The 17,196-nt window shown below is 42.6% G+C and overlaps 1 protein-coding gene across 1 annotated transcript in view; it reads right to left on the bottom strand.

Annotated features, from left to right (window-relative positions):
* LOC311168963 (maltase-glucoamylase-like) overlaps positions 1–17,196 on the bottom strand; it is a gene marked incomplete at both ends in the record, with an annotated part of 151,453 nt that overhangs the window by 91,046 nt on the left and 43,211 nt on the right. Inside the window, 12 exons of the mRNA XM_084230670.1 lie at positions 588–700; positions 2,052–2,148; positions 2,389–2,557; positions 3,581–3,735; positions 6,416–6,616; positions 6,977–7,126; positions 9,870–10,037; positions 10,532–10,581; positions 11,227–11,315; positions 14,541–14,665; positions 15,531–15,580; positions 16,610–16,698. Of these exons, the coding sequence (XP_084086796.1) occupies positions 588–700; positions 2,052–2,148; positions 2,389–2,557; positions 3,581–3,735; positions 6,416–6,616; positions 6,977–7,126; positions 9,870–10,037; positions 10,532–10,581; positions 11,227–11,315; positions 14,541–14,665; positions 15,531–15,580; positions 16,610–16,698 (1,456 nt within the window). The remainder of the gene's footprint in view (positions 1–587; positions 701–2,051; positions 2,149–2,388; positions 2,558–3,580; positions 3,736–6,415; positions 6,617–6,976; positions 7,127–9,869; positions 10,038–10,531; positions 10,582–11,226; positions 11,316–14,540; positions 14,666–15,530; positions 15,581–16,609; positions 16,699–17,196) is intronic.

Raw genomic sequence — 17,196 nt, 5'->3', positions numbered from 1 at the left:
CTTCTGGCTGGACCTGAGTGCCCTCTCTGGGAATTTTGAAAACTGATTTTATTCAAAATCAGATTCTAGCTCACTGGTTAAGAACCCAGAAACTGAGAGAAAAGTGCTGATTTTCAGAAAGGCTCCTGAAAATCAGACAGGCTCCAGTCCTGCTAGCTAGGTGACCCTGGGCACAAGTTAAAATGTTCAGTGATATGCAGTGAATGAGACTGTCAGTGACATACAGTGAGTTTTATATACGTGCTTGTTGCTGCTGCCAGAACATCATGCTGTCCTAACCATCATAACCACCATCACCACCACCCCAACACCATCACATCACCACTGCCACGTCCATCGTCACCACCCCCTGTATACCCAACACCATCACCACTGGCACCATCACTACTACTGCTAATCTGCAATGTTTTGAGAGGTTACAAGTTTAAAGGTTATTGAGATGTATTTATTACTCCTTACTTTATAAATCTGTCTTCCAAGAAGATCCACCATTCCACTTGCCAACTACCATTCTTCAGTTACTATACTAACGAATATAGGCACTTGCATGCAAAATGCCATTGCTAACCTATTAAACTCTCTCCTACCTCGGTGTACTGCTGAGTGACAAGCTCTGGAGTTGGCCCCAAGATCACATAAAAGTCCAGAATCCCTCCTATAGTGCGGTATGTCAGCGCAGGCAGAGGCTGGAATGTCACATCTGAAAATCAAAAAAAATGTCAAGCTAGAAAGCTTGAAGATGAGGAATTACCCCTGAAATTCATCCCTTTTCCCTCGTCCTGTGCCTCCCTATGATAGAGAGGAAGTAGTTTTACTATACCTACAAAGAACTGAACAAGTTACATGAAAGTCTACAGGGCCCCATTCTGAACTCCTGCCTTTGATGTGCTTTATTATCTAACATGCTTTGTTATTCTATTCTTTTTAAAATAGTATCACGATTTCTATTTTAGGATAGCACAAGTCTTGCAGGAAGTTGCAAGCGTAGTGCTGAGAGTTCCCTCGTACATTTCACCAGCTTCCCCCAATAATAACATCCTATATAAGCAGCGTACCTGGTCAACACTAGGACTGATGTGACATGACTGAGACACAGATGTGATGCTCTCTCTTTGGGTATAGAACATATTCAGGCTTCACACGTGCTTCTTTCCCCCAAGACCTGATTTTTTTAATCTACATTTTTTACATCATTGTTCATTTTTAAACAATATTTGCTTCCCCACCCCCACCCCTCAGGTGTTGTCCCCATAGAATTTCCCTCACCAATGCACCCATGCACCCTCACCTCAGTCCCCTGTGCTCGCCCTCCCTCCCTCTGATCCCTCTCCCTCTTCCTTCTCCCCTGCAGGATGTCTCTGATTTATAATTGTCTGTTTGTTTTTATTTTGTTGTGTTTTGTATTGTTTTTTCCCCTGATGTCTTATTTGGTTCCCCATATTCCTTCTATAAGTGAAACCATCAATATTTTTTCTTTTTCCTTCTGACTTATTTCACTGAGCATAATTCCTTCTAGCTCTATCCATGTTGCAACGAATGGCATGAGTTTATCTTTTTTGATGGCTGAATGGTATTCCATTGTGTATATATGCCACATCTTCTTGATCCAGTCATCTGTTTTGGGGCATTCCCCAAGTCCTGATTTTTGGGGTAAATATCACTGCCCATTTCCATACATATATGGAATATACATGCATATGTTCTTCATCTCTCATACCCTGAGTGAATTCTCTGACCCGAAGCTTCAGCACTAGCTCAATTCATACAGCTAAACCCCACCGGCTGACCACTTGGATATTCAGAACTTGCTTGGCTTTGCAGCCCTTCCTATATGATCTTTGCCAAGTAAGAATTGACTTAATTCTGGTTACCACATGTTAATGAACTGAAATAAATAGAAAGGTTGTACAGGAAGGAGAAAAGACAACTGCCCACAGACAATTTTGAATCCGGGGGGTAGGAGGGCGGGGGCAGCTAGGGGAAGCACACTCTAAAGTTCCTCAAAAATGATCAGTTCACAATTATAGGGGGTGACGCCGGCACCGTCTTACCCATGGCATTGCTGTTCATCAGGAGCACTCCATGGGCACTGCCATCCTCCTCCAGGGCCATGTAGTAGGGCTGGACGCCATAAGAGTTCAGCTTTTCCTGGGAGAGTCATGGGGGAGAAGGCGTAGGAGGTTAAGACTTGGTGGCTGAGAAAGAAACAACAAACACTGACAGCTAAGCTGAGTCTACTCTTCCCTGTGAAACACATCAAATGCATGAGAACTAACGGAGCCTGAGGACTGGCCCACTTGTCCAAAAGCAGAAAGTGAGCATCCTGGGAAGATAGAGCATGAAGTGCACACCTGGGTGGGTGGGGGAGCGGAGGGGGGGCACCCTTACCCCTGGGGGCTGGTCTCGGGAAAACATGCCCCATGTGTGCCAGTCCAATTTTCTGCGATAAGCTGTGTGCTCGGTCTCCCCGAAGCCGTAGAGGTACTGGGAGGGGAGGCGAGTGGAGATGCGGATGAACATGTCATTGAAGGTGAAGCCAAGGAGCTGAGAGTCCCAACTGCAACACAAAAAGGCATATTTGGAGAAAAAATGGGCAGAGATATTGGCCTCAAGCAGCTGACTTTTCAGGGACAGCGAAACTCTTGACTCCTCCCTCCTCCCAGAACCCTGTTAATCTTTCAAACAAAATTCGAAGTCCACTTGATTAAAATGATCATAGATGCCTTTGTGAAGAGCCCAGGAGACTTTGTTCGTTCACTTTGCTCTTTCACACCGTCCATTCCTTTCTCCCTCCCACAAAGCACATCTAAGCACTCCTCTACCCCTCCCACCCATTCGAGCCCTGACTTTACTCTTGCTCCCCTACAGTTTCTTTTCCACGTAGCGCCCAGAGTGATAGTTTTTTTTTTTTAAATCTCATTCTTTTCTGAGTTATAACCAGGCGAATTCTTCAGTGATTTCTCATCAAAACATCTTAGGAAGTCTTTAAGGTCACACCTGACACACACAAATCCCCAGCTTCATCTCCCTCCATTCATATCCTTACTACATTGCTCCAACCACACTGGACATTTTGTTTCTTGACCTGTGCACTCAATAAAATGCTGTTCCCTTCTCCCAGATCTCCACAGGGGTGTATGAACCTCTTCCAGGTTCTAGTCTAAATATCACCTCCTTAGAGAGACCCACTATGACCACAGAATCAAAAGCAGAAACTTCCCATTACTCTCCATCATTCTGTACAGCAGCTGTCACAATCTAAACCTACTAATTCATATTTTAACTTACATTATCCTTGACATTTGCTTATTACTTTTGGTCATGTGAAGAGAGACTTCACCTTCCACTACCATCCAATATAGAGAAGGCACTCCATAAATATTTGTTGAATGAATCTCTAGGTACCTGACATTGCCTTGGGAAATTATTCCTAGGAGACTACAGATTTCTCATAAGAACAGACTGAAAGGAAATAATTTATTAATCTGGGAATGGATACTGTGATGCTTTGAGCCATGACATGTCTAAGGGCAATGATCTGACATTGAGTGGGCAAAGTATCAGACATGGCGATACTTACATAAAAGTGTTGGTACTCTTCCGGCGAATTTTAATGCCAAATGGGTCCTTTGTAATGACGACATCATAGAGTCGATTATCAGGGGTGCTGGATGGAACAGTGGGTATGTTGAGAGGGACTGGAACTTCATACCGTTTGTTGTTAGGATCATAAATCTGGGGCCAGAGGAAATACATTTCAGCTAAGTACAGTACTCTTGAAATCTATACCCTTGATGTCTTTGACAGAATCTAAATGCTATATTCCTTTGTCTACTTTTAAGTTCACAGTATCAATCCTGTATTTAATTAACATACCAAAGAACTATGCCAGATTTAGCATTTGATCTGAGTCTATCACATCTAATTTATAAGACCTCTGTTACATTGACACACCTGCTCTGAATTGGTGCTATCTTGGAAAATCAGTCTGGAATCAGTATGTATTTATGAATGTATTATTTATTACTTCATGTGTAGATGTATGGATGTATATGATGACCTGAAATTTTTTCTGAATTGAGAAACACTCCCCCTAAAAATATGAACTCTACTAGGTTAAAATAATCATCCAAGTCCTTGTAAACTGACTCACTGAGTGCCTATGATATTCCTGCCTGATTTGCTACTCGACATTAGGGACAACCAAACTGAATAAGACACGGTTATTATTTTTTTAAGAAACCCACATGCTAGTAGAAGGAGAAAGGGAGGTACCCACAAGACCTGGGTGATAACATGAAGGTAGATCTGTATAGAAGTGCTGTGAGATACAGGGAAGGAGATGTCTAACACTTTTCTGGAATGTTTCATGGGAAGAGTACAGCTTGAGTCTTGAAAGCTTTGTATTCACTAGTAAAACAGAGAAGGAAGATCAGGTCATCCCTGATAGAGAAATAAGGCACAGAGTGATAAAGTGGGTTGTAAGGAGGCAAATATTATGGGGTTTACTGCACGGTCAGGACGTACAGCAATAAGGAGTTATAGCCAGAAACCCACACAAGCTCATTTATGTCAAATGCAGTACGTGCCTCCACATGCAGAGCCCAGGTGAGGACAGGAATAGAAAACAGCATCATCCCTGCATCAGGAGATCAAAGGAACTCAGTCCAGTTTGGTGTCAAAACATGAAGAACAGAAGGGAGGTAATGCCACTCTGGCATGATGTTTTTTCATTCACTCTCAATAGACATTTGAGAGTCAGCTGCCAGGCGCTGTGTCAGACTCCAGGACACAAAGACCAAAGGATGGATTCCTGTCTTTGAGAGACTTACCACTTAGTAGAGAAACAGAAGCTGACATAAAAATAGCCCATCACAGGTCCTTAGAGGTGATTAAATTCGAGGAAAAGAATGCCTGACTCTTCATGGGAATTTCACAGATATCCCAAGTTCTGGATCCAAAACTGAGCTCATCATCTTATTTTGCCTAAGTCCAAACCTTCTTAAGGATCCCGTTCCAGTTAATGTCACCACTGCCATTATAGAGACCCAAGATAGAAACTCGGGGAACATTCTTGATGCTTCCCTCTCCCTCAGCACCGACATGCAATCAGTCACCAGATTCTGTCATTTTACCCTCTCGATGTCTCGAAGAAGCCCACAGTCTCTGCCTCCTTTCCTACACTTGGTCTCAGGAAGTTGTCTCTCCTTTTTATTCTTGTCCTCTCAACCATTTCCTTCACACAGTCATCTTCTTTTTTCTATTTATTTAAATATTTTATTTTATATAATTCTTACATGATTTTTCATCTTTGCACAATGTATGCATCTTCATCCTGGTTATATTCCCCATACAATTGCACACCCCCTTATTTTGACTCTAGTCCTTCCTTTCCTCTCCCCTCCCTCCCCCCTCCCCCTGGTAGTGTGTCTCTGGTTTATAGTTGCTTGTTGATTTTGATTTTTACTTTGTATTGTTTAGTCTTGTTCCTGGTCTCTTATTTAGGTTTTCTAAATTCCTGCTATGAGTGAGACCATCCGGTATTTTTCTTTTTCTTTCTGACTTATTTCGCTGAGCATGATCCCTTCTAGCTCTATCCATGTTGCTGCAAACTGCATGTGTTTATCTTTTTTGATTGCTGAGTAATATTCCATTGTGTATATGGACCACATCTTCTTGATCCAATCATCTATTTTTGGACATTTGGGTTGCATCCATAGCTTAGCTATTGTAAATAGTGCTGCTATAAACATAGGGGTGCAGGTGCCCTTTTGAATTGATATTTCTGTGTAATTTGGGTAAATACCTAGGAGTGGAATTGCTGGATCGTATGGAAACTCTATGTTTAGTAGGTCCAGAAATCTCCACACAGCTCTCCATAGTGGTTGGACCAGTTTGCACTCCCACCAGCAGTGCAGGAGAGTTCCTTTTTCTCCACAACCTTGCCAACATCTGTTGTTGCAAGTTTTTTTAATAGGTGCCATTCTCACTGGTGTGAGATGGTATCTCATGGTAGTTTTGATTTGCATTTCCCTGATTACAAGTGATGTTGAACATTTTTTCATATGCCTGTTGGCCATTTGCATTTCTTCTTCAGAGAAGTTTCTTTTTAGCTCTTCTGCCCATTTTTTGACTGGATTATTTTCTTCGTTTTTGTTGAGTCTCATCAGCTCTTTGTAGATTTTTGTGATCGGTACTTTATCGTTAGTGTCACACAGTCATCTTCTTGATTGCAAATTAGAACAGATCTCATGGTCTCATAATGGTTTCTAATTGCTCTTAGGATAACATTCTAGTACATGGCAATGTGGGTAATGTAGAAGAGCAAGCTTAGCTCAGGGTTCTGTAACCTAGACTAGCAAAAGGTAATGAAACTCAGAAGGGCATGATCATCCCTTGACATGTAAACACCTACCTTAAACTGCAGCATGTGGTCCTTGTGGTAGGTCACCTTCAGATGGAGGGGGGATACAGGTGTTGAAGGAAAAGCAGAGGCATAAGATCCAGGCTTTAAGGAGAGGATAGCAGAGGCCCCGTGGGAGTCATACTGAATATCACTAACGGAATATAGCTCCCTGGTAAAATAACAGGCAGGCACTCGCGGAACGGGGGATTCCTGAAAAGTAAAGGTGAAGTCAGCTCAGATATAGGATTATCACAGAGAAAGGCTAGACAAAGCAACTTGCAGGGAGGTGAAAATCCAACCATCACTCATTTCCTCACATGTTGTCAGGTAGTAATGACCTTTCAATTCCTGGTCTCCATGTTAAGTATTTGTGTACACACACACACACACATACACACACACACACACCTGCCACTACCTGCTCATCCAGAAAAATATACAGGTTTCTTTGAAAGTCCTTTCTTTCTATAAATTTTAGGGAGTGAGTGCCATAAGCCTGGTGCTATGCTTGGGAATTATAGATTAATCCTAAAGGAATTTACTAGACAGTCACACCATTGGCATGGTTACCTCCCAGATACAGCCCCGGGCCACACAGTTTGTTTCACTAGCACCATGCTCATCTGGATAACAGTCTATCTTTTCTTCATCCTTTGTAATGCTCCACTCCACCGTGTATGCTTTTCCCAGCTCAAGATTAAGGCCTGTGATATGGGCAACCTGTCAGAATGAGGAAATGACAAAGAAATTTAGCCTCAAGACAAAAGCCTTGCAGGATGGAAAATTTCTTTTAGGAAAGGAAAGAGAAATCAGAGCAGGAAATCTGGACAACCCAGGTAACACACCACCAGAGTGTCTATAAAGAGAGTGACATGGGGGATGAGGACATCCAGATGCAACAGGAAAAATGTCATACTGTATCCAAGTCCTGCACATGACACAGTGAAAAAATTACATTAAATAAAACCCATGATCGCCCCTTTTCTGGCTCCTCCTGTGCCTCTTGTATCAAGAAGGCTCTCTTCTGCACTTCCCCTTGTATATGAACACACACAAACACAGCCCACGTTGAGCTGATCTTGCCCTCCATACCCCCAACCACTATCCCCCTGAAGTAGTGGCAAGAAAACAGGAATGAGAATCAGGAAATCTGGATTCTCATCTACAGTCTTCTGTGCAAGTCTCTGGATCTTTGTGCATTGGCAACCCCATTACATTTGTTTCCATTTCTAACATCCCATCCTCTTCATTTCTCCAAGTTCAAAGCCTCCAAACATGAAAGGGTCTTTGTACCCTACTCACTAATTCAAATATCTAGTATTTTCTATGCATTTTTTTTATTTTTGTCTCTTCTTTAATTCACAATTTCCATAGAGGAAGATCTCATTTGTCTAGAATGTAAAGACATCTTCTAAGGGTTATCATGCTTCTTGCAGACTTGAATTCGCCTTGCACTTCCCTGCATTACAAATCCCACCCCAAACCAATGTTCACAGTGGCACAGCCTTGATTCAGAATCAGTACAACACTCTGTGAGAATTAGATCAAATCTTTCTCATTTCACCACCTAAGACCCTCCAAAATCTGACCCACAAGTACCTATCCAAACTGATCTCCTTTCTGAAAGCGAATCTCACTGGCTCTGGTTCTACAATAATCACAGCTTTATATAAAGCTCTTCTCCCTACTTATGCTGACTTATGCTGATGTCTCAACCTGAGTGCTTTATCTAACCAATATCCTTTCTAGAAAAATGGTGCCCAATTGTAGAATATGCAGCTAGTTTCTGGCCCTAATTAAAAGCTCCCTTCTCACTCATTATTTCCATTTAGAATATGAAAGTTCCCAATTGGGGACTTGTTAATCTATGTGAGTAGCTGTAGCCACCAATGGGAGAGTGCAGGTCTGCTGGGAGCAGCTGACCAAGTGCTCCTTCCCTGATTCAAGAATCTGCCCCTTCACCTTGACCTGTTCCTTTTGGCTTCCTCTTCCATTGTCACAGGGCTACAGCAGCTGAAATGAAGCCATTTCCAATCACAAGAGAAGAAAAGACCTGAACTCTGACACCCTTGAGCCAGCAACTGAGCCCTTTTGAATCATACTGCCTGAGGGGGTAAAAATCCCAACTTGTGTAAAGTAGCATTTTTTTCTGAGTTTCCTGTCACTCATAGCTGAAGGCATGTCTACCAGATGCTCCACCCAGCTCCACCCTGAACTGTCTGGGGCTCTGCTGCATTAAGCTCAGGACCTTAAATCAGGCAGAAGTGAACATTTCTTATATGTCAGAATGCGTGATCTGTCTCCTTCCCAGCAGGCACCATAAATTATGTCTCCCAACCATCCAAGTTTTAGTAATAACAGTGCTCCTTTGCTTTTCTACTAACTCACTCATTTATTGAGGTGGTTGTTGTATGTGTACCCTTCAAATGACTTGCATTTGGTGATACATATAAGCATATATTTTATTTCTAACTTCATAATGTATGCTTCCTCAATATACGTTCTAAGACATAATATCAAATGTCATTGATAAATCAATATAGAAGAATAAATTTACTTATTTTTCTAAATTTGAAAGGTAGAAAGGATTCCATATAATGCTAGAACATCAGAAGAACTGTTTACAACGTGTTTAGGATTGTCGGTTCTCATGACAGGTGAGGAAAAGTATGTTATTATCATCTAACCAAAGCAGTAGCCATTAGCTAGGCTTCTCAAATTCTTTGATTTAAACTATTTCTTTAAAATGTTTGTGTTGGGGCCTCCCTGGTGGCTCAAGAGATTAAGACACAACCTATGAAGCTGTCCACAGCCACTGCAGCACGAGTTCAATCCCGGGCCAGGGAGCTGACCCATGTGGTGCAGCAGACCTCTCCTGTCTCCCCGCTGCTCCTCTCAGCAGTGTATTTTAGTAGATCCACCTATTCTGCTCCCCACTCTGTCTCTGGTGAATCCTCTCACCCCCCATACCTCTGGCCTGTACCCCAGTTCTTGTATGCATAAATAAATAAATCTTTTAAAACATAATAAAATAAAATGTGTTGGAGCAAGAGTCTATGTATCTCAACACAGTAAAAAATAATACATTTCAAAATTTTAATTCATGGGATATTTTACCTTTCTAGCATCAGCCAGCAGCATTCAGATCCACTCTTTTCTAATCCTGTTTCCCACATTCCCTAACTCTGCTTTTCCTCTGTGCCAATCAGGGAGGACAGAGACTGATGGCCAAAAAAAGGAATAAGGATGAAAGGAGATTTTTACCTTCTCCTGATTTCTCAGCAGTTCCCTAGCCCATCTGTCACCCACCCCTCCTCCTTTTTCTCTCCTGGCCCTCTGCCTTCCCCACCCCAGGCCTCAGAATGTGCTCTGGTCCTTCAGGAATCCATCCAACCTCAACAAGAGGGAACACCATAAGCTATGAGAAATTATGGGTAAATCAGCTCTGCCAGATGGTTTTTACCTCAAGGTTAGCATCATAGGCAACTTTAGGAGACATTGGAATCACAACATTGTGTTGTTTTACTATAACGTTCTTGGGCTCCTTGGTCCCAAAGACTTTAATCTCTTGAAATGCTAAATTGCTAGGGTCTTTGTAGGTTGCTTGCAGAATCTTCACATCTAGGCGTTTCTGCAAAAACAAACGAAGGACAAGGTCTGCCTGTAGCACATGAATTCTCAGACCACTTGGGGGCTGTGCGTCCTAGACCAGTTTCCCACTCCCTCAGAATGGCCCTTAGTTGTGTTTATAATGCGCTCAGTGAGTACTGTCTGATTTTAAATATTTTACTTTTAATTATTTTAATTTCATACCCCCCTGAGCAAAAGGCAGAGACAGAGGCACATAGAACAGAGACAGACACGAGAGAGAGAGAGACAGAAACATACCGACACAGAGAAATTCTTTTAAACTACATTTGAAAAGATGGCATTGATTAATCGATCATTGCCTCTTTGTACTGACATGAATGATTCCATTCTTAGGGATCTGGTTATAAATTAAAGTGTGCTCACTTATAATCATAAATGCCTAGAAGTTACAAATATAATCATACACATACAGGCGCGTGCTAATGGTCACCAGAAATGCCCACACCTGAGATTCATAAAAAACATGCTACTCACTCTGGTGAAGGAAAACTCACACAGGAGGTAAGTTTGTTTGGCCACAGTATCTGAAAGTAAGAGAAAGATGAATCAGACGGGCCTGCCCAACAAGGAGCAGATCTCAGCCTGGCCATTCCTGAAGCGCGATCATGGGAATGACAAGATCATGGACAGAGTCTCCGAGCCCACGCCATAGTTCGCCCATCTCCTTCTCGCCTTCACATTGAAAAGGCCAAGTGCATCCAAGGCACATGCCTGAGGAACCTGCTCCCTGCACGAGAGCCACAGAGATGTTAGGTCATTGGAGCCCAAAACATATGCTAAGAAGCAAAGTCTACAGTCAGGACCACTTGAAAGTGTCTTCTCTGGCCTCGCTGGCATGCATGTGTTTTTCACACTATCATGTGTGTTTCTAAGCACTATTGGGAAGAAATGCCCTGTGAGTGGCAGGAAGAGTCTTGAAAATGGCTTTCAGGTACCCACTACCCCTCAAGAGTCTCTATATTGTGGCCAATGGGAGGATTCTGAGACATAGAAACATGCTTTCTTTTCATCTGTGGTCCACCTCCCACCACCCCGCAACCATGCAACTAAAGCACATTTCTCTGGGGGGAATGCTGCATTCCCAGTGCGACTCCTCCCACAGCTGCATGGCCGGTGGAGTAAATCAGACACCGGTGCCGAAGCAGCAATGCCCTCATCACGGTGCTCACCTCTTGTTTCCCCATCATCCCAGAAAAGTTCGCCTTTGGCTTCCTCATTATCATCCAGGGCAATGATAAGAGCTAGCGGGTTCCGCCGACTGTGGGAAGCAAGACAGGTGTCAGAGACAAAGACTCAGGGCTCATCTCTTGAAGGAGCTGGGCATGTTGCCACCAAGTTTCAAATGGCAAAGGCCACTGGCGCAGATGGTTCTGCTTTTCTTTAGGCACAAAGGCAAAATCAACAGTAACCTCTTCCTCTAGAATCAGCCATGTCATGGAGACAGAAATACCCAGATGATAAGCCATAAACATCTATGTAGAAGGTAAGAATCTGAGCAATGAGTTATCACTGTAATCGCTACAGTGAAAGTTGCTGATGCAATTATTATTTAGAATCCAGACTATCAGAAGAAGAAGAAATGCTAGTCAATACATGGTTCAGCTGAACAATTTAGAGAGTAAACACAGAAGTGTTAGCTCTGCTGGGGGATGTAGAGTGGATACAGTTTTTTCCCTGTTTGAAAACCACTTTAACTCAGAAAGTAATCAAATGCTATAGGATGCATCTTTAGGATGGCAGCTTTCCTGGTTTGATTATTTGTTATCAGTTTGTTTTGCGGAGGAAAAGAAAACAGTCTAGTTGTCTACTTCACCATTTGGACTAGGAAACACCAAATGATACTCAAAAGATGGTGAAATAGATGGACATGGGGAAAGGGAGAAAGACAGAGGAGTTTCATTTGGAGCCTCGCCTTATCTCACCACTCCTCTGAAGACCCCCAAGTTCCTGCACCTCCTGCATCCTCCACTGACTTCACATTTCTTCCTCACTGTCTTCTTTTACAGTTTAGCCCTCTGCCAGGGCCTGTGCAAGTCAGATTCCAGTATCAATAAAACCACCTGCTCGCACTTAACATGCAAGTACTGTGTAACTCTCATTTGCCACAAAGTCTGAAAGACAGTAAGGAATAGACCCCACCTCTGTGGATGACCTTACAGATTATCAGATTCAACATATTCACCAAAAAATTCAAGGCAGAAAGAAAGAAGGACACAAAAGTTAAAATACTCATAGACTTCTGGAATGGCACTGGACCCCTCCAAGCAGTCCAGCAGCCTAGACATCCTGAAGGACCCTAAACATCTTGAAAGACCCCCCACTAAAGTGCTCCTGGTCTTAGATGAAGGGCAGCATGTGACCCCTGAAGGGAGTTAGTGTGATACTGAGATGATGCGCCCTGGCTTCCACTGAAGAGAAGTCAAGTGATCTCTAGAGATGGGAATTTGGATCCTGCAGATCTTTGCAGTGGAAACACAAAAATTAATATACATGCAAGATAATAAGAGAGCTAAAAAGAAAAACTGATAGGAAACAACTAACAATAGATTTAGATTCCCCCAAGGGCATTCAATACTCGTACCTTCAGATACAAAGTACTAAATAACTATGATTATATACCTAGTATTAAATACTTAAAAATATTGCAGAGGCAAGAAAGAAATCGGCTAAGGGACAAAAGAGTATTTTATTAAATGGCCAGAAAGTTGGAAGTGGCAGCGCTCCTTCTGCTGGAAGAGTTGGCAGGTGAAGACTGAGTTTCATTTGGAGGATCGTGATGCTTCCAAAAGAAAAACTCATTGATTATCTTGGCACCAGAGCATTACTCAGAAAACAGATGAAAGGAAAAACTTAATCCTTTCTTTGCCGTTCCTAAACAATCTGAATTTCAGGCAACCCAAGTAGTTTATGAGAGTTAAGTTCATTATAAACAGAATTCCAGTTAGTAATTATAAGAGGAATGACAGACTTAGATCATCACCATTTAGCAACCTCTAAAATGGAACTAGGCTACCAGCATCTATGATGTGCACATTCATTAGGGAAAAGGTAGAAAGGTAGGTTGACTCTACCTGAATTCAGAAACCAACCTTCACATCTCAAAAAGAGAGACATCCAGACATCATGTGTCTTAGAGGTGATGCAATAGTTTTGCACACCATCACCTCCAAAGGATGCCTGCCTTTGAACCTGAGTCTAATCAAGTCTCTCCAACTAGCTCCCAGCCCAGAGAGACATGAAGAGTAGAAAGGAATAAACTAAACTGCATCACAAGTAAGAAGTTGGTTCAGGAAGGGGGACACGCTACTGATCAAATGACTTGTCCTCTCCATCAAAACGATGACTTGAAAAAAAGAAGGGAGGAGATACTAATAGATTTAAAATAGATTTAAAATGGAAAAAAATGAGAATGTATATATGGCAAAGTATCCTAATAAGGGCAATAAACACAGAAGCTCAAATGCAGCGAAGGAGATGGAATGTTTGGGAAGAGCAAGATTTTCACTGTGGCTGGACAGCAGAGCACGCTATGGAGGAGACACAGTGGTTAAATAACTTGGAGCCAGATTGTGACAGGCCTTGAAGCCCCTACTCCTGAAAGACTTTGGGCTTCAAGCAGGGCAATAACAAGTTGAGCTCTTCATTTTAGAAAAACAAATTTGGCATCATCATGCAGGACAGCCTGAAGCTGAATGATCAGAGAAAAGGAAACCAGCTGGTATCCTATGTGGATGTACACACCATCAGTTTCATAAAAAGTCTACAATTTGAAAAATGAAAGTTGGAAAGGAAGTTTAAAAGGCAGAATGAACTCAGGATCTATTAAAAGCAAGTGAACTAATACTTTTAGAGATAGATGTAAATGCGTGCCTCCCTAGTATAGTGGAATCTATCACTTCAGCATTAAAAATCTCTAATAGGAGGAACCAGGGATATGAGGTTCATAAGAAGTAATTTTTGAACTGTGCTTTGTATTACAAGAAAGAAATGGCTCAGTGGAAGTAAAGGAATGGGAATTGAGATGATGGGGGAAGAGTGGCCCCGATGCCCTAGGAATGAGAATGAGTGAGAGAAGGGCAGGGCAGGATGGATGGATGGTCTCTGTGAGGAAGGCTGAGTAACCCACAGACCCCATTTTCCAGGAATTGGGAGGTTTCTTAGGACATGGGACTCTCCGTGCTGAAATTGCAATGGTCCTGGAAATTCTGGAAAGTTTACTACCTTACCAGTGGCATGTTTCGAAGAGAAATTCACAGGGGTTAGGAAGACAGGGTTTAGGGCCTTTTAAAATCCAGCTGGAGGCAACCCTAGTCACGGCTTCCTCAGAAGGAGTTGAGGGAAACCCAGGGAACGGAGTCTGAGGACCACAGTCACATCCCAGTCACTGTCCCCACCTCCATCTCAAGCTTCAGCATCTTCTGGCGGCAACACATAGCCACAGAAGCAGACTCCTGCTTTAAAGAAACTCCCCAGCACACTGTACCTGTCCTCAGTGGTTATGCCTGGCTGTTGTGTGGGGAAGATGTAGCCTCCTCGAAGGTGAAGGCCGATTTTGTCTCCAGGAAGATTCATCAGCACTTGTTGCTTCCTCTCCTTCAGCTTCTTGCCCTGCGGACAAATCAAAATGGCGGCCGACAGCTTACACACCTCTCCCTCATGCCCTGTGTGGAGTCACCTGCAACACCTCCCTCCTTTTCCCAAGAACTGAAAGACTATCTAGTCGTTCAATCAAACAGAAGGGGAAAAAAAATCCAGAGCAACAGGTTTTATCATCAGATAGGAATTTTTTTTTCGGGGGGGGGGGTGGTGTGAATGGCTACATATTACTGAATTATACTTACATAATATTCTCTAAAAGGTATATAGAAGATGGATCATTAGTTATCAGATACTAGGAAACAGTGACAGAGCTGATGATAAAAGGGGTGACAGGATGGAGTGATTATGGATTATGAAACTGTTTTGTGTCCTTTTTCTGGTGAGTTTCATGAACATTTGCATGTAGTAAAATTCACAGAACCATACACCAAAAGAAAAAGCAGTCAATTTTACTCTATACTAAAGAAAAGAATAAGTATGTAAAAATATGGTCAGTTAGGAATTTATAAGAACGTTTTATCATACTGAGGCTACTTGATATATATTATATGAGCTGAGCATTCTAAACAAGTTATCTGACCTCTAGTCAAGCTCAGATTGCTCATCAGCCCCTCCAATATTTGCCCACAAAACACTGTACTTGAGTCTTTATGTTGTTGCTCAGTAAAGTGTATGGACTTTTTTTTCCTTCAGATTTCATCATGATTAATATAAAGTGACAACAACTTGCTTTATCAGCTGTGAAATTGAAAAAGAAAACACTGGAGACACTCCTCAAAGGAAGAATGGAGGCTTCTCTCACCATGGGGGGCATCTAGTGTATGTGGCTGCCATTTTGGTCTCAAGGAGTTTAAGAAAAGTCAGAGCTACTTACAGTCTCATACTCATACCAGATGGCATCAGGTATATATGCCGTCACATTCTCTACAGCCTGAAATTAAAAAAGGAAAATCTGGTTTTCCATGGCTCAACATCTAGACAGGATAAAATGGATGTCGTAGTATCCCCTAGGGAACTTTTTAACCAGCTACCGAAAATGCATAATGACCTTCCTAATGTCTGCCATCAAACCGTACTTTCTTCCATTAATAATAATAGAAACAATAACTTGGCAACCCAAAGAAAAATCCCAAATAAAACCATGTTAATGATGACAAAGAAGAAACATGTTGCGAAAACTTCAGTTTTATGATGATCAACTCATCTCACATTCCCAACAGTCCCCCGGGCAAGTATTACTAATATCTCAGAACTCTCCCTGAATCATGCCAGTGCCAAATGGCAGAGGTACAATCATAGCCTGGTTGGTATGACTTTAGAGGGAGTGCTGGCCCATGCTACCTCTATGCCACCAAGCAGGTAACAATGTGTTACAAGAATCTGATGAAACAAGCAGGATCATCCCTAACTCAAAGTCACCCATAGGTGTTTCTACACTGGTTGGGAACTTGGTCAAGAAAAAGCCTTCTAGGGCCTCCCCGGTGGCGCAGCATTTGAACACTGGGTTTCGAAACTGCCCGCAGCCTCTACAGCACCAATTTGATCCCTGGATGCTCCCCGGCCACTGGAGGAGGGTCCCACATGGCGCGCAGACCTCTCCTGGTGCCTGCTGCTCCCCTCAGCAGTGTGCTTTGGTCCTGCCTGCTCTGCTCCCCACTCTGGCTCTGGTGAATTCTCTCACCCTCCCGCGCTTCTGACTGTACCCAGTGCATGTGTAAATAAATAAAAATAAATCTTTAAAAAAAAGAAAAGAAAAAGGCTTCTAGGGAAGAAAATGTATAAATATCAAATATCCAACTTCCCAAACCCCAGCATACTCTCCTCAGGATTGGCTCAGTCACAAATGTTGAAAATGGATGTGGAATAAAGAGAAGCTAAAAGGGTCCAGGAAGAGAGGAGTTTGGGGGGGTGTCAGGAACAGGAGCAAGCACCAAGGTGTCTCTGTGGGATCACTTGCCTCATACAGAACTGGAGTGATGAGGAGGCCGGGCCCCCATAAAAATTGTTCATGCAAACCCCACGTGTTGCTGTCCTCATAGAACCTGGAGATCAGAAAGATGTTCACTGAGATGTGGCTGGCTCCCCAGCCTACCCAAAACATGCCAGCCACCTGACAGGGGGAAAATCCCCAAATTATTCTGTGACACCTACTCAATCCCACCCCCCATTCCTACAGACAGATCCACCTGTCCCAGCTCAGGCTAGACCCTAAACATAGTATAATACAGAAGAGACCATCATGTTCAAGTTACCAAATCTTTCAAATTAAGAATAAAAAAAAGTAAGAATGAAAGAGCTACTGCGATTTATTTAGGCTATAGAATTTGTAGGAGACCAAACAAAGGCCCCACCTGGGTCCCATGACTGTTAGGCTAGTTCTGTCCCCAAAAGGGAACAGAATATGATTCTTAAATACAACTCTAGAATAGTACTTAGGCATCAATAACCTTGCAAACACCAGCTAAGTGTTCCTGTGTGTGTGTGTGTGTGTATGGGTATGTGTATATATACATATGTGTGTGTATACACACACACATACA

This window comes from Talpa europaea (genome assembly GCF_964194135.1).
Source record: "Talpa europaea genome assembly, chromosome: 3".
Lineage (NCBI taxonomy): Eukaryota > Metazoa > Chordata > Mammalia > Eulipotyphla > Talpidae > Talpa > Talpa europaea.
The sequence above is the reverse complement of the archived record's forward strand: the minus strand, read 5'-3'. Positions and strand labels throughout refer to the sequence as shown.